At 38.6% G+C, this 26,545-nt stretch overlaps 3 protein-coding genes across 4 annotated transcripts; 2 read left to right on the top strand and 1 right to left on the bottom strand.

Moving 5' to 3' along the window:
• LOC112055572 (uncharacterized) lies at nt 1-22,872 on the top strand. Its single transcript, XM_052891011.1, has 20 exons — nt 1-224; nt 778-1,034; nt 1,683-1,792; nt 2,540-2,737; nt 3,539-3,706; nt 5,284-5,493; nt 6,155-6,555; nt 7,127-7,455; nt 11,222-11,366; nt 11,707-11,853; nt 12,394-12,672; nt 13,907-14,128; nt 14,841-15,020; nt 15,160-15,292; nt 15,810-15,901; nt 16,481-16,617; nt 18,510-18,667; nt 19,074-19,201; nt 20,012-20,122; nt 21,185-22,872. The coding sequence occupies exons 1-20, from the start codon at nt 192-194 to the stop codon at nt 21,320-21,322; spliced, it is 3,576 nt and encodes a 1,191-aa protein (XP_052746971.1). The 5' UTR covers nt 1-191; the 3' UTR covers nt 21,323-22,872.
• Nucleotides 22,595-24,629, bottom strand: LOC112051886 (U11/U12 small nuclear ribonucleoprotein 25 kDa protein). 2 transcript variants are annotated; one of them, XM_024090712.2, is made up of 3 exons: nt 24,391-24,620; nt 23,947-24,018; nt 22,595-23,106 (listed from the first exon to the last, which is right to left on the bottom strand). In XM_024090712.2, exons 1-3 carry the CDS (start codon nt 24,535-24,537, stop codon nt 22,870-22,872), a joined length of 456 nt encoding a protein of 151 aa, XP_023946480.2. In that variant the 5' UTR covers nt 24,538-24,620; the 3' UTR covers nt 22,595-22,869. The 2 variants fall into 2 exon arrangements, with proteins under 2 accessions (XP_023946480.2, XP_023946481.2); XM_024090713.2 differs by lacking the exon at nt 23,947-24,018 and having other exon boundaries at nt 24,391-24,629.
• A 1,095-nt stretch (nt 24,630-25,724) lies between these two features.
• LOC112051882 (mitochondrial import inner membrane translocase subunit Tim13-like) lies at nt 25,725-26,271 on the top strand. The gene has a single exon (XM_024090707.2). It carries the CDS (start codon nt 25,871-25,873, stop codon nt 26,141-26,143), a length of 273 nt encoding a protein of 90 aa, XP_023946475.1. The 5' UTR covers nt 25,725-25,870; the 3' UTR covers nt 26,144-26,271.
• Nucleotides 26,272-26,545: the final 274 nt, after the last annotated feature.

Raw genomic sequence — 26,545 nt, 5'->3', positions numbered from 1 at the left:
CAATGACATTTGATTGTTTTTCCAATCTTAGGCGTCGCTTTCCGATTCCGATTAGCGATTTGATAAAACTTTTAAGTTTGCAGTGGAACATGAGATAATAAAATTAATAAGAATTATCAACTCTATTACACACTATTGTAATTACGATATAAATAGACCTCTTATGTGGATTAGAGAAGGTCTGAATCAAAATGAAGTTGAAGAAAGTAAAATCGGACACTGAGGTAATAAACCAGGACTTTTTGTTACTATTTTTATTACCTTAGTAAACCGGTAATGAACTATAAATTATTCTACACTCTAATTTATAAATTACTTATCAGTACATCAAAGTATGGTTTAGGCGAATCAATAAGTGTTTACATTGTTATCTCGCCAAAGCCACCGCAAATTGTCAACTTTGCGCAAATTGTCAACTTTGCTAATAGTAACAATTATGTTACTATTAGCTCAGCGCAAACAGTGCAATGCTTGACTGCGCGTCCCAAGTTTATCTTGTGCTTAAACTAAATAACTTACAAGTATTATCTAATTAATACCAATAGCACAGCATAAATGTAAACACACCCTTTAATAGGTACCATAAGAGGTTAAATAATAAATATGCAAAGTCTTCACAACAAAAAATTACTATGTTTACAACAGTCAATTGAGTTATTTATCAAAAGTATGTAATAATTTTTATTTAAATTTATTTTCAAATCAAGTAAAAAAGGTAATTAAAATACAATTTAATTGTCAACTAGAAAGTCTCAAAATGGTAATAACTGTTTCCAGGCAGTGTCACCACCTGCCCCTCAGGCTGAAATCATCGAGGCAGACTTATACAAGCGTTTATACTTTGGACCGGATATCCCAACCCTAGAGTTGGAGTGCTGGGAAGAAGAACTTTCCGAAGCACAATTGAATGCATACAAACATGCTGGAGATGAGTACAACAACATACAAAACAAACTGGATGAAATGGTAAAGGATACTGGGGGACAAGTAGTTTATAACGGCAACCAGTTCACAGCATACCAGCTACTTGGCAAGTAAGTTCAACATCCCATGATTCAGCAGTATTATCCCGTAATGATCCATTATACTACATACCAGCGACAAAGAGTCCATACAGGTTGATTCCCGTCGGGTTACTTTTAAAAATCCATACATGCAAAGTCATTATTGTAATAACTCTCATACATTTATATACATATGTAATATGGATGTATGAGAAACTAGAGTTTGTATCAAGCAGTATGAATTTCCTTTTCTTTGGGACGGCTTACCTTCAACATTATACCATCCTTCGCCACTTCTGCATACTGCTGTTAAAACCAATTTACAGTAGTGTTTCAATGAATGAATAATGACTTGCCTTTTTGCAGACAACACCACCCTCTTAATTAATTAATTAATAGCAAAAGCATTGAAAATATTGATTGAATTTTTGACTCAGCTGTTATTGGTCAAAATTATTTATTTTTCTCATGAGATTTGTCTCGTAAAACATCTTAGATCTACAAAAAATGATTGTGAATTACTTCAAAAGACTACTATGTATATCTATATATTATCGTTACCCTTATCAAAATGAGGAAGATTAATAATGTAAATGAGACATAGATAACTTCTTAATATGATGGATGGATGAATTAAGATGATTGCATTTTATGTATTATTCTGTTTCATAATTGAAGGCAACCAGTACTGAAAGATTTAGAAAGGCAGAGTGCAGATATCATCAGATCCCGATCCCGTTCCCTCTCTGTGGTCAAGGAGAGCAAAGAAGTTACCAAAAACAAAAGAGGTGAATATTTTTTTAATAATATGAAGAAGTATAAGACTTCAATTCAAGTCAAGTCAAGTCAATACAATTTGAAAAATCACATAAATAATATTTTCCATGTTAGACCCAAAGTCGAACAAAGGTTATGATTCACAACATTTGTCAGGACAACTTAATTAACAAATCAAACTGTAACCAAAATAAGATCCTAGAATGGTAGAGAATGACCTTGAGTGGAGTCACATACTTGTGAACATTGTGTGTAGGTTTTAAACTTATTTCGTGGTTGTTCATTATGAATGTTATTTAAACGGGTACATACCACGATAAAACGACGAGATTTTTATTGTCGATATTTCGACCCAGTTGCATGGATCGTGGTCACGACGGGACCACGATCCATGCAACTGGGTCGAAATATCGACAATAAAAATCTCGTCGTTTTATCGTGGTATGTACCCGTTTAAATAACATTCATAATTGTGTGTAGGGTTAAGGGCGCCCTTGACAGTTAACCAATAGTCCCCTTTTCCACTCAAGTCACTCTCTCCGCCTATCCTAAGCAACCCATAAAGAAATGTGGACAGCTCGAATGCCACGAGTATACTGAAGTTGATCGCACGACGAGCGCCTTATATCGCAAGTCGTTCCCGCCAACCGATCGGCACCCGTCTCTAACTCCCCACTATTTACGGAAACAAGTCGCGCCACCTGATCTCATATCCGTCTCAGACTACTATTTCCTACAATATTATTATGTTATTGCAGGTAGACCGAAGAAGAACGCGCCACTATACGCCGAGAATGATCGGGACTATTCTCCATCACCTGAAAGGATCAAAACTCCAGAGCCTCGCCACAAGAAGAAGAAGAAGGATAAAGACAAGAAAAAAGAAGAGAAAGAGAAAAGGAGAGAAGAAGAACCTAAAGAGACCAAGACTAAGGACAAAACATTGGCACCTTCCAGTAAGTTAATTAAAAGCAAGCACTACTAGAAATAAATAAAAAAAATTGCCTTAGAAACTAAGTAGTAGTTTCTAAGGCAATTTTTTTATATATTTCTACATACAGCTCAGATCTTAAATAATAAAACTAATGTAAACAGTAAAATATATTAACGTCAAACTTGTTAATGTTTATCAACAAACAAACCCTTTTTGGGTTTTAATCACTAGTAATTTTTCACCTATTAAGATTTTATACAAAAACAGTACATAAATATTGGATAGAAGCAGGCGTTACTTTGCGGAAGTTCATCATGAATATATAATGATTTATTTATTTTGCTATCCTCCGCGAAAAGCCGAGAAAACCTTTGCAATTGCAGATTGTAGAGTCAACATCTCCTGAGTATGCTCCGGTTTTGGGATGGAACATATGTAGAGAATATTTTGTCAGACCTGGGTGACGTTGTCGCATTGGTTCGTCTGCTTTTCGCGGAGGATAGCAAAATAAATAAATCATTATATAACAGTACATAACTTGAAATAAATTAGGTATAAAATTAAATGCATTTTCTTCTTCCATTTTTTTATTTGGTGATAAAAGTTTCTCTAATTCGAAATATTTTTTTTACAAATATTTTTCTTCGAAATATTTTTTTTACAAGCATCTAATAAAATAATAGTTTTAAATCAATTTCGTCAACCTCCTTTGGTAAGATCCTATTAGAGCAGCTTTGGATACCCGTTCTAACATAGAACTTGCTGCAGTTCTAGAGAGACCAATCTTTAAGTAAGTAAAATAACAAACTGTTTATGGACGCAGATGTGCACAGCGTAGTGACGAACGTGCGTCCGTCGGAGGCGACGGCGGTGGGCGGCCTGCTGACGGGCAGCGCGACCAAGGCCACCGCCATCGTCGACCTCACCCGGGAAGATCAGAGCAACAAGAATATTGCTGACTCACGGGAAGTTTCCTTCAATAAACTACAAGGTATGTACTCATCTACGTTTTATTTCACACACCTGACACTCAAGACATTTGTGGAGAACAATGTGTTTCTTCACTATTGAACCAAGTAACATTGCTAGAAATACGCACTATATTTACTTTTACGCTGCGCAAAGAAATCTGCCCTCCTGTATTGCTAGATGGAATTGAGCTTCCACATAAAGAGAGTGTCAAATACCTGGGATTGCACCTTGATAGGCGTTTGACCTGGCACCACCATATCAAAACAAACAGACAAGAGGTTAACATCAGATATAAGAACATACACTGGATAGCAGGTCGGAATAGCAAACTATCCATTGATAACAAACTCTTGCTATATAAGGTACTATTGAAGCCGGTCTGGATGTATGGCATCGAGCTATGGGGAAGTTCCAGCAACTCTAACATATCCATCCTGCAAAGGACCCAAAACTTGATTCTGAGAAGGATCTGTGGTGTTCCGTGGTTCATAAAGAATGACGAGATTCACGAGCAACTAAAGGTGAAAACTGTCAATGAAGAGATTGACAGCGTCACGGAAAAATACAAAACACGACTAAGGAGTCATCCAAATGTTCTGGCTTCAAAATTGATTCACAACATATCAGAGCAGGCTTAAAAGAAAGCACATTATTTAAACCTATTAACCTATAAAAACAATGAGGGGATATTCTCACTGGGGAATACACTCGAAAAGCCAAGTTATCACAGAACACATCTGCTTATAGTTATGATACTGATCGCAGATAAACCCAGAAGAAAAAAAAAAAAAAAAAAAATATTACTTAGCAAAGTATACTTTGAAACAGCAAAGGAGTCGCGTGCCAGGGAATTCATAACCTCCTAAACAAAGCCAACCCACTTCTGCTGTCAGTGATAATAATTTTAATCTGTCACTCTCTAAATCTGTCATACTTATAGAGGAGAGACTGAGTGTCTATTACAGATATACTGGTCGGCGGTACTATTTTTTCTTGTAGGGTAGGAAAAAATCTCTCCAGACTTCTGCTGGATTTTGCAATTGCATGTTGTAGAGTCAACATCTCCTAAGGATGCTCCAGTTTCGGGGTTAAACGTGCGTAGAGAGTATTTTGTTCGACCTGGGTGACGTTGTCGCATGGGTTCGTCGGCCTTTTGCGGAGGATAGCAAGATAAATAAATCATTATTAATTTTTGCTGGATAGTCGGCAGGGCATGTCGAACTTGCACAGACTAATAATAAACTGGGTTTGATTCCCACAACTGGAAAATATTCGTGTGATGAGCATGGGTGTTTTCCAGTGTCTGTGTGTATTTATACATTATATAAGTATTTATATGTAGTATATAATTGTATATTAATATTATAATATCAACTATCTTAGCACCCATAACTCAAGCTACTCTGTATGCTTACTTTGGGGCTAGATAGTGATGTGTATTGTTTAAGTATATTTATTTATTTATTTATTTAAACTCTCCTGTACTCCATGATCAGTATGGAACCGCATGGCATTCCTCCGTGCTGATCTTCCTGGTGTATTATTTTCCTCTTTTCTTTTCATTGTGGCTCAGTGGTACAAATTGTTGTTATGCAGGCAAAACGTTCCCATCATTGGTGGTGGTGGCTCGGCCCTACCTGCGCTCTAAGGAGGCGCCGCCGCCGTCGGACCGCGCGGCGCTGGACGGCAAGGTGAAGTCGGTGCTCATCCACACGCCCATGAAGTTCACCGAGTGGCTCATCCAGCAGGGGCTCGTGCGCTCCGAGCAGCGCTGTGCCGTCCACGCCGGGAACAAGCTCAAACTGGGTGAGTCTTGTCCTATAGTACAATTTCACCTATTGGTTTTCAATGATGTTAAATACTGTTAGATGTGTTACTAGGTCATGAAAAATGAGGCGCTCAAAAGAGGAAATTTCCACATCTCAATGTTAGTTGTGGTCAACAACGAACGTATTTAAACAAATAATACCTAAATATCTTCTACAATGTCGAGTAGTGTTCAAGAAGTGTAAAAAATAATGGAATTAAAGACAAAATTGTGCTCAGTTTTGTAGCCTATTATTCGGATCACTTTTTGCAGTGATTTTGTAGGGGACATAACCGATCTATAGTATACAATTATCATTGTTGGCTTCATATAAAAAAAGTATAATTGGGTATACTGTCTTTTGGGCATAGATCCAAACCACAGTATACTAACCAACAAACAAAGTTAGTTAGCTAACTAGATTTTGGATTAATGTCATATTACTTGCAACATTTTTATTGTCTGTAACATAGGCTAAGATTGCATAAAGATTCACAAGTCACAGCCATGCTCCTATAATAATAATGGATTCCTTAGGAGTATGATTTCAGGCAATTTTACTCTACATTTTTGACAGTGTTATTGTATGAGTGCAGAGAACCAAACCTTAACCAAGTAGACCAATCATACAGTTATTTATGTAATCAAACATATTCCCAGGCATGTACTCCGATGTATCGAAGTTCCCATACTCCGGTGGCTATGTGTGGATATCGGAATGCTGTCCCACACGTTTCGTGTCCGTGTTCTCCAGCTCCATATTCGAAGGTGCCACCTTCCCTCCGAGCGTGATCCTCAAGCTGGTGTACCATTGGGCCTGTCAGACCAACGTCCAGAATGTGGTCCAGTGGGTCAAAGTGGACAATTTGTACGTGAAAGGCCTTTTCACATGGTTGAGAGCTGTTTGCACGTCCGCCATACACAACCACATGGGTTTGTTGGGTGGTTCGGGCAAGAAGATCGAAGTGGGTGTGATATCTTTGGGAACTACGAGCCATGATGGCACACAGAGGCAGGTTAAAGTTGAAGTTTTGGGTGTTTTGGATCCTGTTGAGAAAGTGGTAAGTGTTGTCATAAGCTTATCTGAATAGCCCACTACAGATGCCGACTTTATAGGTATATAGCCCACCACACTGCAAATGCAAGTTGGTGGGCTTAGGATGATGTTTGACTCTATAAAAATCTCTATCAGGGTGTGGAGATGTACTTTACAAGGCTTACTTTACAAGCACCGAAAGGTTTTTATTTTTTCAAGCGTTTCCTAAACGAACACACACAATGATATGCGGGAGACGAGGGGAACGACTGCGCGGTTGTGAAATCGTGCGTGCAAGAAAGTCAGGTGCATCAGCCGTCAATTTTTCATTCATCGCTACACGCCCCCCGGCCCGCGCGGCCTATCGGGAGTGTTACGAACAAAGTTGCCAAGCTATAACTAAGTATAGTCTATGTAACAGTTATTGAAGTCTATTTTCTGACACTACAAACGCGTAAGCGTCCGTCTTCATAGTAGAGGTCCAGGGCGGGGGTCTTGTGGTCCCGCCTTCTTGTTACTTTTATTGCTGAAGCTTAGCTTATTTTATATGTAAGATGTAAATCTGACTGTTTGTACTGATTATATACTGGTTTCAGATCCGTCTTCGCGCTGTCGAGCCTCTAGCGGAATACGAGAAGAATTACAAGAAACGTTTCCAGAAGATCCTGGAACCTCTCACCGGTTGGGTCCATCCTTCTTCCGTTATCCTCACCGACCTGACTGTTGACAAAGGCACCCTTATCTCCATGGGCTTTAAGACTGTACATCAGTCATCGTCGCACTCTGAACAACCAGCGAAACACAGCAATGCGAACATCATGGAGTACTTGAGAAGGATCGTGCCCAGAATGTTCCAGAATACGTTGTCTCTACTGTCGAGGCAGATTATACAGCAGTTTTTGGATGAACTTGTTTGGAGAGAAAAGTAAGATTATATTTTAAACTAGCGGACGCCCGCGACTTCGTCCGCGTGAAAGTCATTGTAAACTTTCAACTACCCCTATCCTACCCTACCCTAACCTACCTCTACCCTATCCCAACCCTACCCCTACCCCAACCCTACCCCTACCCTACCCTACTCCTGCCCTACCCCTACCCTACCCTACCCTACCCCTACCCTACTCATTAAGGCTGCACTTCTTTATTTATTTCTCCTACCGCGAGTAGCGTCGAGCGCGGCAACCGTTACACAAAAATAATCCTTAAAGCATGAATTAGTATTCACGCGCGATGGCTTAGCGTATTTCATGTATAACTTTGGTGTTTCTTTACCAATTTTTATGATTCGTTTTTTATTGAATAGGTAATAATGATAACTTTCTTATTAGGGATGAGTGATGAGTGTTATAAACATAAGAGTAGACAAATATAATTAGAAAGCTTCGAACTGCTAAGCTATCGGGAGTTACACGTATTATTGTGAGTCAACCATAAAAGATAGACATATATATGCTGTTGTGTTTTTATAGATAATTTTAAGGAGAACATTTCTGTCATACATGATTTCTATGTAGCTTTAACCATTAAGGCTGTACACGCGACGGAATCTTGAAAAATTGAGTAACTTCTCCCGTTTTCTCAACATTTCTCTTCACTGCTCTGCTCCTATTGATGGTAGCGTAATAAAAAGTATTCTATAACCTGCCCAGGAGTATGTCAAATAATTGTACCAAGTTTCGTTAAAATTCGTCCAGTAGTTTTTGTTTCTATAAAGAACATACAGACAGACAGACAGACAGACAGACAGACAGACAGACAAAAATTTTACTGATTGCATTTTTGGCATCAGTATCGATCACTAATCACCCCCTGGTAGTTATTTTGGAAAAATATTTTATGTACAGAATTGACCTCTCTACAGATTTATTATAAGTATAGATTATAAATCCATCCAAAATATTTTACGATCTTGAAGGTTCAACTTGAAGCTATTTTGTATTGGAAATTATGTTGTTTGAATTTGCGGCAAAAAACCAATGATGTTAAATACTGTTAGATGTGTTACTAGGTCATTAAAATGAGGCGCTCAAAAGAGGACATTTCCACATCTCAATGTTAACAACGAACGTTATTTAAACCAATAATATCTAAATATTGTCTACAAAGTCGAGTTGTGTGTTCAGGAAGTGTAAAAACTATATATAATATATCTTGTCTACCAAACGGCAAATATTCAACGATGTTTCTGTGATCCATAGGGTGAAAACCGGTAGCGATCACCGAATGGTTAGAGGCACGTTGAATATCAACGTTCAGCTGGAACGGTATCGACTGGTGAAGTCTACGCTCCGACCTACTCGTGCCCATATCCAAAACCCCGAGTCCTTTCAACTAGAACTGCAGAACCGCTTTGATTGCCTAGCAAATTGCGAAACTGTGGACGATCTGAACAACAGGTTCGTGGAAACTGTCCATTCCGTTGGGTCTAAGTTCTATAAGACCCACCGTACGAAAAGAACCAAAAAGTTCTCAGACCATACACTTAAACTCATGGAAGAGAGGCAAGAAATGAGATTGCAGTCTTCAGCAGATGCGTCAAAATACCGACAAATCAGTAGACAGATCTCTAAGTCGCAAACCAGCGACTTGCGAAACTTCAATACCGAGCGTATTAAAAATGCGATTGAAAACAATCGCGGCTCGAAAGTTTTCGCCAGAGATCTGTCTATTGGACAGAGGCAGCTGACGCGTTTGAAGACCGAGCACGGTAATCTGATTTCTTCCAAGCCCGAGTTATTAAGTGAGGTCGAGAAGTTCTATGGACAGCTATACACGACTACCCAGCAGCCTGTTGACAACTTGGCTAAAGACCCCAGAGCCAAGTTGACCCGACACTATACCGAAGATATCCCGGACGTCAGCCTATACGAGATTAGTGTGGCTCTCAAACACCTGAAGAACAATAAGGCGCCAGGTGAGGACGGAATCACAGCAGAACTCCTGAAAGCGGGTGGAAAACCGATACTTAAAGTCCTTCAGCGATTGTTCAATTCCGTCATTCACGAGGGCACGACGCCTGAGGCGTGGCATAGGAGCGTGGTGGTTCTGTTCTTCAAAAAAGGTGACAACACCTTGCTGAAGAATTACAGACCCATCTCGCTGCTGAGCCATGTTTACAAATTGTTCTCGAGAGTCATTACGAATCGTCTCGCTAATAGGTTTGACGACTTCCAGCCTCCCGAACAAGCCGGTTTCCGAAAAGGCTTTAGTACCATAGACCACATCCATACGCTGCGGCAGGTTATACAGAAGACTCACGAGTATAACCAGCCACTTTGCTTAGCGTTTGTGGACTATGAGAAAGCCTTCGATTCGGTGGAAACCTGGGCTGTGCTAAGGTCATTGCAGAGATGCCGAATTGATTACAGGTATATCCAAGCGTTGAAGTGCTTGTACGAAAACGCCACTATGTCAGTCCGTATTCAGGATCAGACTACGAGGCCAATCCAGTTGCAGCGAGGAGTGCGTCAGGGAGATGTGATCTCTCCGAAGCTATTTACCGCCGCATTGGAAGACGTCTTTAAGCTTCTGGACTGGGGCGGACTTGGCATCAACATCAATGGCGAGTACATCACTCAACTGCGGTTCGCGGATGATGTAGTCATCATGGCACAGACTCTGGATGACCTTAGTACCATGCTCAATGACCTCAGCAGCGTTTCTCAACAGGTGGGCCTGAAAATGAACATGGGCAAAACAAAAATAATGTGTAATGCTCATGTATCGCTCCACCCAGTTATAGTTGAGAACGCTGCACTCGAAATTGTAGACGAATACATATACCTAGGACATATGATCCAGTTAGGTAGGTCCAATTTCGAGAAAGAGGTGAACCGTCGAATCCAACTCGGCTGGGCTGCATTCGGGAAACTTCGCGACATCTTTTCGTCAGAAATTCCTCAGTGCCTGAAGACAAAAGTCTTCGAACAGTGCGTGTTGCCAGTGATGACCTATGGTTCCGAGACTTGGTCGCTAACTATGGGCCTCATAAGAAGGCTCAGAGTCACACAGCGGGCGATGGAACGAGCTATGTTAGGAGTATCTCTGCGTGATCGAATCAGAAATGAGGAGATCCGCAGAAGAACCAAAGTCACTGACATAGCTCAACGAGTTGCGAAGCTGAAGTGGCAATGGGCGGGGCACATAGTGCGAAGAGCCGATGGACGTTGGGGTCCCAAAGTGCTGGAATGGCGACCCCGCACTAGTAAGCGCAGTGTTGGCCGACCCCCCACCAGGTGGACTGACGACATCAAGCGAGTCGCAGGGATTCGCTGGATGCAGTTGGCTCAGTATCGTGATGTTTGGAAGTCCCTACAAAAGGCCTATGTCCTGCAGTGGACGTCCATCGGCTGATATGATGATGATGATGATGAAAAACTATATATAGTTATAAACATAAATAAGTAATGGAATTAAAAACAAAATTGTGCATGTGTGCGCTCAGTTTTTGTAGCCTATTATTCGGATCACTTTTTGCGGTGATTTTGTAGGGACGTAACCGATCTATACTATAATTATCATTGTAAAAAACCCTATTAAATATTGTTTAAGTCTCTTTAATCACGGATTGCCACAGAATTCATAGTTATACAAGGAGTTTTCCAATTTTACTTATAGTGCATATCCTACTTAAAAACTTTATGCAAGCCACTGTATATATATAGATATAAAAGTAAGAAACGCAACCCCAGGTTCGGCATATCCCCCGGGCAAGCGTTCGACAACATAGTGGCGCACATCGCGGAACAAACCAAGCTGGACGCGAAGGACCCCATCACCATCCGCCTCAACAAGATCGCCGCCAACCCCTTCAAGAACTGGAAGTTTCCCACTAAGGTACACTCTTCATTTTTTCAACACGCTTATATTAGCTTCACTTGTAACTATGTATGTAAGAAAATCTTGGAATCTTAATTTGACCCACTTCCCGGTCTTCGATTAGGATGAAATTTTGCACACGCTCTGAGTTCTGATGACAATACATGACTAGCTAAGAAACTTCATTACAAAACCAATATGGCGGCCTCCCCAAGTTGGCGGACTGGCTGTTTGAAATCCACCCCCATGATATGGATATCAATTGAAAGGGTTTGCTGACAGGAATACGAAAATTAGTGCGTAATATTTATGTTGTAAAAATTTTCTTTTGTCTCTAATTAATATATTTTTTACTTAGAAAAATAAAAACGAAGATCCACCGGAGCCTGAAGTTCGTGGCAAAAGAAATAGAAAGAAGAAGGAGCCGTCGCCCGTACCCATACCGCCTCCCAAGAAGAGAAAGAAGGAGAAGACCACCTACATAGATGATGACGAGGATGAAGAGGTATATACTTCTTTCACTTTGTTAAGACGAAAACTAGTTCACCTAATTTTGCGAGCGTATATTAAGTTTCAAAGGCCGTGATAATAGCCCAGTGGATATGACCTCTGCCTCCGATTTCGGAGGGTGTGAGTTCGAATCTGCTCTGGCGCATGCACCTCCCAACTTTACAGTTGTGTGCATTTTAAGAATTTAAATATCACGTGTCTCAAACGGTGAAGGAAAACATCGTGATGAAACCTGCATACCAGAGAATTTTCATAATTCTCTGCGCGTGTGAAGTCCGCGGCATTGGGCTAGCGTGGAGAACTAAGGCCTAACCCCTCTCATTCTTAGCGGAGACTCGAGCTCAGCGGTGAGCCAAATATGGGTTATTAACGAAATGCCTGTAGCTCCGAAAGTAATGATCGCACATACCTTATTACTTGTACAAAATTGCTTTACTATGGAGCATATTTTTAATTTATATACAATTTAAAAAACCGTCATCATCCATATTGTCGATCAACTATTGAAAAAATGACGCATTCCAATATTTTCTAGATTCCGTTAGCTCTTCGTCGCACTAAAATCAAGCAAGAGAAGGAGAAAGAGAAGACCAAAGTGGAGAAAGAGTCGGAGCCGTCGGGCGCGCCGACGCCGACGCCGCGCGGGCGCCGCAAGACTGTCCGTTCGTACGTGGACGACGACCTCGACCTGGACGACGTGCCGCTCAAGAGCATCAAGAAGGAGATCAAGCCCGAGGAGACGGTGTCCTTGGAGAGGTTCTACTACGGACAGACGAAGGAGGATGCTGTGGACAACATTGCTATTGCGGTTTTGGTTAGTATTTTTGTCTAAACAATTATTTGTTACTAGCGGACGCCAGCGACTTCGTCCATGGATTTTTCCGGAATAAAAAGTAGCCTATGTGTTAATCCAGGCTATAATATATATTAAAACCAAATTTCAGCTAATTCGGTTCAGTAATCGAGGCGTCAAAGAGTAACAAACATTCATATCATCAAAATCATCAGTTTTCGCAAATCTCGGGAAACCATGGATTTTTTCGGGATAAAATTATTGACACATAGGCTACATGTGTTAATCCAGAGTAAAATCTATTTTCTTTCCAAATTTCTGCCAAATCGCTTCAGTAGTAGCGGCGTTAAAGAGTAACAAACATCCTTACAAACTATCGCGTTTATAATATTAGTAGTATAGGTATAACGCCTTGTTTAGTCGCAGGTTAAAAACAGAGCGTGTATAAGTTCTACAGACTCTACAGAATTTTAGCTGAAGAGCTCATAAACTAGTGATGTGAACCTCTCATAGTGATGCGCTTTAACTGTATTTATTTTCTTTCTATATGGTATATTCACACTTTAAAGGCAAGAGTTAATACGCATTTTTTAGGCAACCTTTACTGCCGAGTACTGCTCCATCTAGCCAGATTACAGTCAATCCAATGCAATAAAGAATTTGACGCGATCTCAAAGGTGTAGACTGTAGATCTGACGTGAGATAAGAAGACATTCCGCTCGAGAACATCAAAAAGATCAAGCCCAAAGAGATGGTGATGTTGACGAGGTTTTGCTACAGGCCGATGAAGGAAAACATGGACAATGTTGCTATTGCTGTTTTGTTGAGAATTTTTATCTACAAAATTATGGTGCCTTGTTTCCTTTTATGAGATAAAGTTGACCTCAATCTCATTTGAGGTAACATTGCATATTTTTTCTGCAATTTCATTATTATATTAAAATGTATTAATTCTTCTGCGAACCTTCCTATTTCTGATTTGATTACTCAGAGATATACCGCGCATAGATTGCTCCACCTACTTCTGAGTGCGTTTCTTTCTTTTTATGAGATAAAGTTCAACAAAATCTCATTTAGGTATCATTGCATAATTTTTCTGCATTTTCATTATTACATTAGAATGTATTAATTGTTCTGTGAACCTTCCTATTTCTGATTACTCAGAAATATATATCGCGCACAGTTTGCTCCATCGCCTTTTGAGCCCTATGACCCCATAGTCAGCAATAAAAATGTTTTTTTTTTTATTTTGTAGTGTCCCATCTGCCACGTGGAGTTCAACGAAAGCCTCCCGCTCATGGAGCACATATTCAAGCACCTGGTGCCGTCGCCCGCGGGCTGCGACGCCGCGCCGCAGTGCCGCTACTGCCTCGCGCGCTTCGCCACCGACGACGAGGTGGCCAGCCACTTGAACAGCGCGCACCCCATCGGCACCAAGGCGCCCGACGTCTTCACCTACGCTTGCCTCATCTGTGAGGTGAGCTAAACTAGATAAAAAAAAATACATATTGAAAAAACACGTGGTGTTGTTATATGAAACCACGATGTGGCCTTAGCTGCTAAGCTGAGACCCCTTTACTTCCCGGCCGCCTGTAATGTGACATGCAAAACATCAAGGCGATGGAAAATGTTTCACTTCAATAACCATTCACCATTTTCACATAAGTTTCGGACATTCACAAGTTTTTTCTTAACAAATGAACTAACTAAAAGTGGCTATGTAGTTACTCTGTATGCTGTAGAAGTATAGGTGCGAGAGGATTACCAGCAAAATCTCTCTATAACTTTTTTAAAGATCTTGGCCTCTAAAGAATATCCAAAGCTGCTGTAATAGGATCTTACCAAATTTGGCTAGGCAGGGAGAACAACACAAGCGGAGAACGGGGAGTGTTGATCGATCGTCAAAGAATCCCTTAACCCTACATCCTGTAGTCACAAGTTCAGGACTCTGCTCGGAGTTTTTCTCTCTACCCCGCGATGGACCCGGCACCCGCACGGTGAATCCATGAAATGCTAAGATATTCGCCTTAACAAGAAAGTGACAATACATTTGAATTTTAAATTTTGAACACCGGCCCTTAATCGTATTCCAGTTGGTCATCTTTTTGCCGCCATATTGGATTCAGAATGACGTCAATTAGGTACTATAACCTTCAAAGTGTGTCCAAACATGAGTTTCGTACCACCAGGTCCGTTTCGCGGCGGTGCTGACGCTGGCGACGCACATGCAGAAGACGCACATGCCGCGCGAGCTGCCGTACGCGTGCGGCGCCTGCGCCTACCGCAGCTCCGCGCACCGCGCCACCGTCGACCACCAGCGCGCCTGCCACCGCCGCGCCGCCGCGCTCTGCTGCCCGCACTGCTTCAAGGTGCTCGTCATCATCCCCCCTCCCCCTCCTCTTCCTAACTTTTTTTTGTTGTTTTTAATCTTTACAAGTTTCTCAAGGTGAATCATCATCATCAGATGATTTATCAAGATTTAACTTGTTACCTTGATTTTCGTGGCAGGTGATCCCGGTGTACGCGGACGGCTACGAGCTGACGGCTAACGTTTTGCTGTACGTCGAGCACCTGAAGCAGCACCAGGACAAGGACCTTGAAGTGAAGTGCAACCGCTGTGTGCTGAAGTTCGTACATCTCGGTGAGTCTTTATTGATTTGTTTGTTAATAGTGTGAATACATTTAAAAAAAAAAGAAAAAAGTACTACAGTTTGTTAACGTCAATAGTCAATATTCATTTCTTTAAATTATATATAATATTGACAACAACAGATTGTCAATATTATAAGAAAATGGAGATATTAATTAGTCGAAAACGCGCCATGTAACACATTTAATTTCCAAGCCATTTGATCGTTTATATAGTCATAACAAAAAACAAGTCGGTTACGGCTTTTGTGGCCGTTGTTTGGCTCCCGTGTTTGGGGTCATGACCAAGGGGGGCGAGAGGGACAGATACTAAATTGTAGTCAAATGCAAAGCGACCAATGTTCTAGGACTTTTTCAGTTGGCTTGCATTGCCGATCCATCTCAGACTAGACTCTTCTTTCAAATTCCTGTTATGAGGATAATAAAGACTCTATAATTGATTTTTTTTTATACTTATTAATTATATACTATAGATCTAAAACGCTAATAGTTATATTGTTTTATTTCAGGGCAACTGAAAGAGCACCAGATCCGCGATCACACCAGCGTGGAAGACGCCATTCCGCTGTGCTCTGAGGAACATCTCATCAACCAGCCCAAGGTAAAGTACTGGTAAATACAGTGAATAAGCACTTATTCGACTAGCGCGTTCCATTCTAGACCAAATCAATGTCTTCCATCAGGCATAGTTATAGTCAAGCCCATGCATAAAATATGCGTGTTATATATTAAGACGGGCTAGTTATCACCCTACCGACAAAGACGTACCGCCAAGCGATTTAGCGTTCCGGTACGACGTCGAGTAGACACCGAAAGGGGTGTGGATTTCATTCTCCTCCTAACAAGTTAGCCCGATTCCATCTTAGATTGCATCATCACTTACCATCAGGTGAGATTGTAGTCAAGGGCTAACTTGTAAAGAATGAAAAAAAAAGCCTAATTCTACTTTTTTTGAGCCTAAGAAAATGAAAGGCCATGGGTATTTTTGTCAAAAATTTGGTAACTAGTATTTATTTACATTTTTTTGTTTTAGATGTAGCGATGTATTTTAGCGATTTTGTTATAAAATGATCAAAATAATTATTAAAGAAGACATCCAAATTATTATCAGCCATTTTAATTTTAACAGGCCTTCCTTATAGGAAGAACTCTTTTTTCTAACTTTTTGATTTCGTTATAGAACAAAGCCCGTCCGCCAGTGAAAGACTGCGCGAACCACAACATCAGCGAGACATACGAGGGCGTGACACTAGTGCTGCCCGCCGGCGCCGTCTGCCGTGAGTGCGACACGCCGCTCGACACGGACAAACATTTCCTGTTAGTATTTTATTATACCTTGCATTGTTCGACTTCTTTGATCCTGTGTTTCTTTGGACCATAAGTTCCTGATTTTGACTTATATAATACTAACGGACATATCCTGCGGGTACCATGGATTTTTCCAGAATAAAAAGTATAGCCTGTATGTTAATCCAAAGTAAAATCTATATCCATTCCAAATTTCAGCCAAATTGCTTTAGTAGCCACAGCGCAAACAAACATACTTACAAATTAGTAAATTTATTTTTCCGACACAAAATTGAATTTCATCCCTTAACCCACAGGAATTTTCCGGGATAAAAGTATTTCGAATGTTATTTTATTTAGCAAACGCCTGAGGCACTGTCTGTATGACATTCTGTATATCACAAATCCCATGGGAAACATATTTTTTTCCGGGATAAAAAGTAGCCTTTGTGTTAATTCAGGTTATAATCTATCTCCATTCTAAATTTCAGCTAATTCGGTTCAGTAGTTGCATCGTGAAAGAGAAACAAACATTCATACCACTATAACCTTCAGTTCTTGCAAAAATCATGGATTAGCTTATGTGTTAATCCAGGGAAGGTTCTATAAAAAAGAGATTATTATAGCTATCTCTTTTTCAAATTTCAATTAATTCGGTTCAGTAGTCGAAGCGTGAAAGAGTTACAAAAATGATTACCATCAAAATCATCAGTTTTTCGCAAATATCAGGAAACTATGATTTTTTCACGAGTAGCCTATGTGTTAATCCAGAGTATTATGTATCTTCCTTTTATTAATTTATAAATTTCAGCCAAACCTACTACAGTATATTTTTTAACATACTAAATTTTTTGTAAAACATTTTTCATCCATTAAACAGATGGGTCGATGGGGAAGGTCGTTTCTAATACGGATCATCTACTATATGTCTTTTTCACGAAACAGGTTATCACGTCATTCGTTATGTCAATACTACAGTTGTCAAAAATTAATGAATGTCAAATTAAACAATGCAAATTAATATGCAAAAAAATGTCAGACTTCAATAAACTAAAAGCAATGAAAATAAAAAAAAAACAAGTCTCAAAATTAAATATAAAAACAAGAAAATGATATAAAAAAATACATTACTAATAGCTGGGAAGCCGAAGAGGGGATTTCTGCAGTTACTCGAGCGCGGTAGATACACATAAGGGATTATACCTTGCACGTTGTTGAGTACCTCCACCAAGTATGAGCCCTTAATATTGGTGGGTACGTTTACAGCAACCAAATAAAAAACTAACTTCAGAAATACTCAACCAGCTCGTCAGATTAAGATAAGGTAGGTGAGTTGGTAGCTAAAAACTGCACATTTCGAAAATCTGACGACTTGAGCGTAACGTAATGGAATGGGAGAGTTTTACAGTTACAAAATAAAGCCCTTATATTTTAGTTCTCGAGTTATGAGTGCGATTAATTTTTTACTTATTTTGAAGGAAATAACTTCTTAATTAATCGCTAAAATTTTCTGACAATTTCAGTAAGCCAAAGTAATAAAAATTGCTTTTAAAGTCTGTAGTTTTTTTCCACCGCTTAAAGCGAATATAGTAAATAACCATTTATTCTTCCTTTAATTTAATCTACCAAATGTAATCGGCCCCATGACGCTCGAGTAACTGCAAAGTTAGCATCTTGGGCTCCCCTACTATAAAGATTACAATACAATTACTATTATGTTATTACTATTATTACATTTACAATTAAAAGTCAATTATTACAAATAATATTAAGTATTGGCATTTAATACATTAGTTACTAAGCGCTTCTAATTGTTGAGAATATTGTGGAATAAATCTATATCCTTTTGATGTTTCACACACCAAAGTATACAGTTACTACATGTAATATAATTGGTTGAATGGTTTCTGTCGTGTGTGCAGAGGGCGCACGACGTGCAGCAAGTGCTGCTACGCGACGTCGTGCTACCGCGGCATGCTGCGCCACAGCGGCTACTGCGCCGGCCCGCACTCGCTGGAGACGGCGCCGCGCCGCGCGCCCGCGCGCCTGCACTGCGTGTGCGGGTACTGCACCGACATCGGTACGTACGCCGATCGCCTTTACTTCAGATAACTACATATTTAAAGTTTTTTTTTGTGTTCAGTTACATCTATCAGTGATCAGCATAGAGGAATTAAAAAATGAAGATGCATCGCACTCAAATTCATGAACAAAATTGTCTGTATTTGCATTTTCCTCGCTGTAGTGAAATAAAAAGTTGTATGTATAAGACTGTGTAATTTAAATCTCGCGTAATTAATTACCTGGACCTGATTGAATCTTAGAAAACTTGCACACTAACATCGCATTATACTGGCCTGTTTATTTGTCTGTCTGTCCTATAATATGAATAAAAATTAGGATATACATAGTCGAATGGTGTGATATTCGCCATTGTTACTCTATTTTTGTAAAACATTGATATTAATAAATATTTGTTGTAACAGGCACGGACATGTTGTCACACTTGCTGGTGACTGGTCACACGAGCGCGTACTCGTCTGAAGAAGAAGCTCGCGCCAACATCGTTGGTGGGGAAACCTTCTCTAAGACTGTGGACGAGGCTGTCGACTCTGTGAGTAAACTAATCTCTGAGATATCATAATTTCTTTTTTTTTTTAATAAGAATATTTGCCTTATCTTTTTTAATATGACCAATGTTCCCATCCCCTCCAACTAGTCGGGAAAGACGTGGGCACGACTATAGTCCAGGGTCGTGATCATACCAGCACTGCTTGGTGATGAGTCCGGCTGCTTTACTTTTGAACTATTGAAGCTTCAATTAAAACATTTGTGTTATTGAAAACCACCGTAATACGTATATTAGATCTAGAGATTTACCCTTCCAACGCCAAAAACTTTACCTTATTATAAAAAATAAATTAATTAAACAAATAAAAAAACCCGACTGCATAAAGTATAAAAAAACTGAAAAGAAAAAAAACGAGCTCAGTCCAGAAGCAATTAGAAAACAGTCGGGACCTATTAAATAAAGTAGAAGAAAATCATTCTATCCAATATCTAAGGTACCCTACCCTGAGAACTCAGTAGGAACCTGTAATGCTATAGGAATTTTACATTTTTTTTATTCTTTACATGTTTAACCCTTAACTACAATCTCACTTAATGGTAAGTTATGATGCTAAGTCTGAGATGGAAGCAGGCTAACTTGTTAGGAGGAGGATGAAAATCTACATTCTTTTCGATTTCTACACTACATCGTACCGGAACGCTAAATCGTTTGGCGGTACGTTTTTGCCAGTAGGGTGGTGATTAGCCACAGGCGTAGCCTCCCTCCAGACAAATACCTGTACACGCCACTAATAGTGCATATCCTAGTTATGAACCGTGTGCACGCCACTGGCTGATGATGCTCCCTGTGCAGGCGGTGGAGAGCATGCCGGCCGCCATACCGGACTACGCGCCCCCGTCGGTGATCAACACGCAGCTGTCGCTGGATGACCTCGCGCCGCCCTCCGTGCTGCAGTCCGATCAGGTATTCACTCATTTAAAAAAAAAAAATAACCTTAATTTTATACCTAACTATACTCCTATACAATAGAAACATCAAATAAATTATATTTAGATACAGTGCATTTTAGAATTTTTTAACAATTTTTATTGATGTGGATCATGTAAATGTGCCATAAACACAAATAGACTCAAAATATATCCTATGTAAATAAATATACTTAAACAATACACATCACTATCTAGCCCCAAAGTAAGCATACAGAGTAGCTTGTGTTATGGGTACTAAGATAGTTGATATTATAATATTAATATACAATTATATACTACATATAAATACTTATATAATGTATAAATACACACAGACCCTGGAAAAAACCCATGTTCATCACACGAATATTTTCCAGTTGTGGGAATCGAACCCACGGCCGTGGATGCAGGAACCAGGGTCACTACCCAATGCGCCACGCGGCCGTCTTTGTTACTTATGTAATGGATGTTGGTGGCTTGAAACAGTGGTGTTTAGAAGTCCATGCAAAAGGGCTTTGTCCAGCTGTCGACGTCCATCAGCTGATAAAGATGATGATGATCAGTAACATTGGCATTATTTTGTTAATGTAATGTAATGTACGCGTTGCACCTCCAATTTTTCAGTTGTGTGCATTTTAAGAAATTAAATATCAATTGTCTCAAACGGTGAAGGAAAAACATCGTGAGAATTTTCTTAATTCTCTATGCGTGTGAAGTCTGCCAATCCATATTATTAGCTTGGCCAGTTCGTTGATGACACTCCCATATGATATGCGGGCGACAGGGGGGGAAGGACTACGCGGGTCCTACTACTACTAAACTCGAACGCGCGGGGCAGAGGGATGGACTGCGCGGGTATAAAGCCGTGCGCGCGGGGCATCGCTACCCCCCGGCCCGCGCGGACCACTGACCGACCACACGGGAGTGTTACGAACGAATTTGCCGAGCTATAGGCCAGCGTGGTGGACTATTTGCCTAACACGTGTCATTGTGAGAGAAGACTCGTGCTCAGCAGTGAGCCGAATATGAGTTGATAATGATGATGGTTGCATTCCAGCACGAGCAAGAGTTGCTGAAGGACACGTACGACCGGCCGCTGGCCACGCCGCGCCACGAGGAGCCGCACTACACGCTCGGCGACTTCGAGCCCCTGCCGCAGGAGCCGCCGCCGCAACCTGACTTCGAACAACTCTAATATGCACTACGTTCATAAAACAAGTACTCTAAGTAACTTACTGACGACTAATGATGATGAAAATTATTCTATATTACTTCTTAGTGTATATTGAATACAAATAAAGTAAGGATTTCTCAGATTTCAAAATATAATCCTTTAGTAGCGTAGGATTTAACTTTGCCAGACGTCACAATGAATTTATGTTATGTTATGACTGACTTTGAATAACTCTAATATGCACTACGTTCATAAAACAAGTACTCTAAGTACTCTAAGTAACTTTCTGACGACTAATGATGATGAAAATTATTCTATACAGCTTCTTTGTCTTTGTGTAGGTATATTGAATACAAATAGGGAAGGGATTCTAAGATTTCAAAATATAATCCGTTAGTAGCGTAGGATTTAACTTTGCCAGACGTCACAATGAATTTATACTATGTTATAGTAGGGGAGCCCGGGATGCTAATTTTGCAGTTACTACAACGTCATTGGAATCAATTAGATTTGGTAGATTAGATTAAAGAAAGAATAAATGGTTATATACTTTTATCGCTTTCAACTGTGGAGAAAAAAAGCTACAGACTTTAAAGACAATTTTTATTATTTGCTTACTGAAATCATCAGTAAACATGAGCGATTATTCAGAAGATTATCTCATTCTAAAATAAGTAAAAAAATAAATACGACTGTGGCTCGATCACAGAAATATAAGGGTTTTATTTTGTAACTTTGGAATCCTCCCATTCCATTATGTTGCGCTCAAATCGTCAGATTTTCGAAATGTACATCTTTTAGCTATCAACTCACCTACCTTATCTTAATCTGACGTGCTGATTGAGTATTTCTGAAGTTTGTTTTTTTTTTGGTTGCCCTAATCACACCCACCAATATTAAGGGTTCGTACTTGATGGAGGTACTGAACAACGTGCAAGGGATACTCCATTATGTTCATTTGCCGCGCTCGAATAACTACCAAAATCCTCTCTTCGGCTCCCCTACTATTTGTTTTGTCTATAAAACAGTGAACACTATGTATGCTTATAATAAGTTAGTAATTTGGATGACTTTCCATGTTACCATAAGTCGTGTGCCTATTTCAAGCAAGAATTAAAATTTCAAGAAAAAAAATCCATTTTGAAAAGTTGTTCATATAAGTTACTTTGATGTAAGGTTATGACGCTTTGACTAAGCTTGAATTTAATTCAATACTATAATAATGGAACTATACTAATATAAATAGAATGTGTTTTGACTAGACATTTGGTGAAATTAAATTACACAGGTAGGTATGTAGAATATTAGTTTATTACATTATAATATAATACAAAGTTATTATAAATATTTTTCTAATTATAGCATTTGATTTTAATCAGAATTATGTTAAGTATCTAGAAAGAAGAAAATTATGTTAAATATAACAAGCAGCTGATGTCTGATTTGTTTCATATAACTTTCACAGAAGTATATTTTTGTTATAAGAAATACTACTTGTATTTAATTAAGCATTATTATCTTTATTTTACTTATGGATGTAGGTTATTATAAAAATAAATAATTTACAATTATTGCTTTGGTTTTTTTCTCTTTTTCTTAAAATTCAATGTAACTTTATTTGTGACTCCGTAATTGCTTATGAAACTGCTATTATCATCCAAAATGATACTGTCAAAGCTCAAGTCATAGGTCCTCCATATGTACTTCCAAGATATCTTGACTTTATTCCCAGTCCTTTGCTGGTGTATTTCAAAATGTCTTGCAATGGCTTTCTTCAGTTCTCTTACTGTTGCATTTTGTGCAACCTGTAAAAAAATATGATCATAAAGCTAAAGAAAAAATACCGACCGAATTGAGAACCTCCTCCTTTTTTATTGAAGTCTGTTAAAAACTATACTATACTAAAGTAAACCTATTACAATAGCTCCAGAATATTACTCTCTGGACTAGATCAAAATTAGACTTGAGAGGTTTTCAGGCCAATCTCTACCATTTTGTCTTTAATTGGAAATCCCTATTGTTTAGGTAATGACTTAATTAGTGGAAAAATTAGACTGTCTATATGTTTAAAAAAACAACTTTACTCAATAACATCTGTTACAGAATCAATAACATTAGTTACTCGATCATTTCAAAGTGCAACATTAGAGTATATTTTGCCATTGACTTCAAACTTGTATATGAGAAGAATGCAGTGATGTGATGTGCTTTGGAACAGCCTTGTATGAGTTAGGGAACCCAAATTGAGAGCAATTCTAATTAAATATTTTACTTGCGCTTGCCTTTTTTTCAGCAAATTGATTTATTAAACCATCTAAATCTAGTTTCAATTTTTATAAATTTTTTATTACTAGACAATACTGACAAGGCTGATAGCACTTCCTGTCCCATCAAAGTTCTTAGAGGCCCCATATTATTGATACGGCGGTATGCCCCTGGAAGAATATTAGGTCTCTGCTACCTAAAACTATTATGGAAACCACTTCTATATATAGTCAGTGCCTTTGTTAATCCTACTTACTTACAGCTTTATGCTATGGTCTGGTATAGTTGGCCCGCATTACCCCAACAATAAAAAACGCTCTTAAGAAGTTTGTTCAGTCTTCTACTGAAAATGGTGCTATAGTGTAAATACTCTTACTTACAATTACTTTTAAAGATGGTTCATTTTCTCTGAAGATAGTGATACTAATAGACTGGCCATGTTCTACAGCAGTCTGTCAAATAAATATAATTTTAATGTGTTACATGTTCCAGATACAAATAATTTAATGAGGGTTTAAAATCCATGGAAGGATGGAGGTACATTTGAAGGGTAGAGTAAAACTAGGGCACCAGTGTATCTAGGTAGCGTCGGAGAAGGATTACGGCAGCAGTAGACATCCCCTTTCAGCACTCATTGATAAAATAAAGCAGCAGCAACCTCAAACCAGAAAGGCCAGGAGTAAAATCGCCATTGAATATAAATAGGAAAAGTAATAAGCAATTTAGAAAAGGGATATTTGTGCCATAATGTGAGAGAGCAAGGTAAAAATAAATTAAAGGAATAATCTTCCAATTAAATACTTTTCTACAAACTCTAATCATACCAGCGAAATTATCTCCTCCAAAATTATATCAGACGGTAAATCGGACAGCAATGAATCTGAACGCAATAGATTAACTAGTGACGACTTCGTTATTTCAAGGAGATCATCGTGAGATAAAGTTTCAGCAACCTCTGCAATTTCTTCCATTCCGATTTTATTTACATTTTACAACTATCACAAAATGAAAAGCAAAAATAACAAAACAAAACAAAGAGTAAAGACATCAAGATAATCAAGATTCAAGTTAAATGACAATGGCAGTTGTCTTCAAGTTATCTTTGTCTGTGGTGATGGGTAATAGAGTTGAGACGTATTTACGCTACCAAGTTTCAAAACCGGGGCTTTACATCGTACTAATTTAATCCTTAATGGCTGAAATACAATCGTTTTTCAAAATAAAATATTGTATTGTAAGTATTTTTTTCTATTAGGATTGTGATCCTTATGTTTAAAAGTGTTGTCGTGTTAAATTTTCGTTTTGGAAGCATTTTCACAAAATTTTATGTCCATTGTTGGATTATGCTAACTTGATGCCTTGCAGTCTTCCCCATTGGAGCTACGGCCCCTCTATCCATAGGTTAACTCGTAGTAAACAACAAAAAAATACTCTAAAAAATTAATCTACTCTCGATACTAGAGCTCTTTTTTATATATTATGTTCTTTCTCCAAGGGAATATCGACCAATTTTAATTCAATTGTACGGTGTAAGCGCGTTGCCAAAGCTGTGAGCCCTGCAAGTCAAAAAACAAAAATACTTGCAAAATCAAACCATCTAGTGCGAACCAGGAACCAAAGTCTTACAGAAAATGAATTCTATGTTGTTTAAAAAATATATTTTTATTGACTGATTGTAGTAGCATAGATTAATTTATTAATTTGAACCATTGGATATATCAGCGATATTATTTCCGTATACGAAATAACTTTGAACGTAAATTTTTGATTTTTTTTTTTTTATAAAGGTATATTATAACTCTTACTTACTTTTAAAATAGTTGAAGAAACCAATTGAGAAATACAAAAAAAGATAAAAATATTCTTCTAATGTTACCTGGGATTGAACTCAGGATTATTATACCTTGGGTATATATTAATAGTCCAAATGACTATGTAGTAGTTGGTTAAAATTATACTGTCCTGTCTGATTTCTATACCTATTAATTTATTTCCGCAACCAAAACGTCATATTCTTACACTTACATTTAATCTCCAAAAAGTCTTTGTACTGAAGTTTAGGCCCCTTGGTCAGTGGTCAACCAAACCGTAACATTTTCTTAGACCAAAACAAACAAGTACAACACTTTTGTTAAGGCATAGACTACATAGATCCTGATCTGGACGAAGTCTCAAGTCTGTGATCTGATCTCCTGTCAGTGGTTGAATTTTAGAGGTTAGATTTTGAAGCAAAGTAATTTTATTACAAAATTAAATAGAAAAGTATTCGTAAATAGCAAATCCTATAATTCCTATATAATAAAAATGGATTCCTTGTCTACCGGATCATTAAGTGGAGTTCAAAAGGAGGAGTTGATGGATCAGGTTAAGCAACAAATTGCGATCGCCAATGCCCAGGAACTTCTGACGAAAATGTCCGAGAAATGTTTTAAAAAGTGCATAAACAAACCAGGAACGTCTTTAGATAATTCAGAACAAAAATGCATAGCAATGTGCATGGACAGATATATGGACGCTTGGAACCTTGTATCAAGAACCTACAGCAGTCGCATTCAACGAGAAAGAAATAATATGTAAACTATTCTCAAGTGTTCAAACTTACGTTGTGCTGTAAATATAGAGAATGTAGTACCGGTGCATTTTTGATGTGAGTTGCGTCTACCAATTGTTATATTTAAAATAAAAAATGTTTTAGGTTATGTAAACTATCTTTTATTTCATAAATTACGCTCTTAATAATGTTTTATTCCTGTGAACATTATGATGCAATCATGACTTGAAGTAGGTGTAATAGATTGATAAGTACTTTACTTTGGTAAACTAACCATCTAAATATTTGAGCTTGAAGAATTATATTGAGGTTCAAATAAAATAGGTAAATGATAATTTAAAAATTCACAATCATACTATTTGGCCAAGTATTTGAAGGTATCATAACAAAAACAAACCTACTTGCAATATTTTCTTAGAGGCCTAAAA

Source organism: Bicyclus anynana, chromosome 3 (genome assembly GCF_947172395.1).
Source record: "Bicyclus anynana chromosome 3, ilBicAnyn1.1, whole genome shotgun sequence".
NCBI lineage: Eukaryota > Metazoa > Arthropoda > Insecta > Lepidoptera > Nymphalidae > Bicyclus > Bicyclus anynana.
This window is presented reverse-complemented; position numbering and strand designations above follow the sequence as displayed.

Coding starts and splice junctions, on each gene's coding strand:
- LOC112051886 (XM_024090712.2), bottom strand. CDS start 24,537: ATGGAAGAAATTGCAGAGGTTGCTGAAACTTTATCTCACGATGATCTC. Junction 24,019..24,390: donor TGGAGGAGATAATTTCGCTG/GTATGATTAGAG, acceptor TTTATTTGACAG/ACTGCTGTAGAACATGGCCA. Junction 23,107..23,946: donor AACCATCTTTAAAAGTAATT/GTAAGTAAGAGT, acceptor ATTTTTTTACAG/GTTGCACAAAATGCAACAGT.
- LOC112055572 (XM_052891011.1), top strand. CDS start 192: ATGAAGTTGAAGAAAGTAAAATCGGACACTGAG. Junction 11,367..11,706: donor ACTGGAAGTTTCCCACTAAG/GTACACTCTTCA, acceptor TTTTTTACTTAG/AAAAATAAAAACGAAGATCC. Junction 20,123..21,184: donor CCGTGCTGCAGTCCGATCAG/GTATTCACTCAT, acceptor GTTGCATTCCAG/CACGAGCAAGAGTTGCTGAA.
- LOC112051882 (XM_024090707.2), top strand. CDS start 25,871: ATGGATTCCTTGTCTACCGGATCATTAAGTGGAGTTCAAAAGGAGGAG.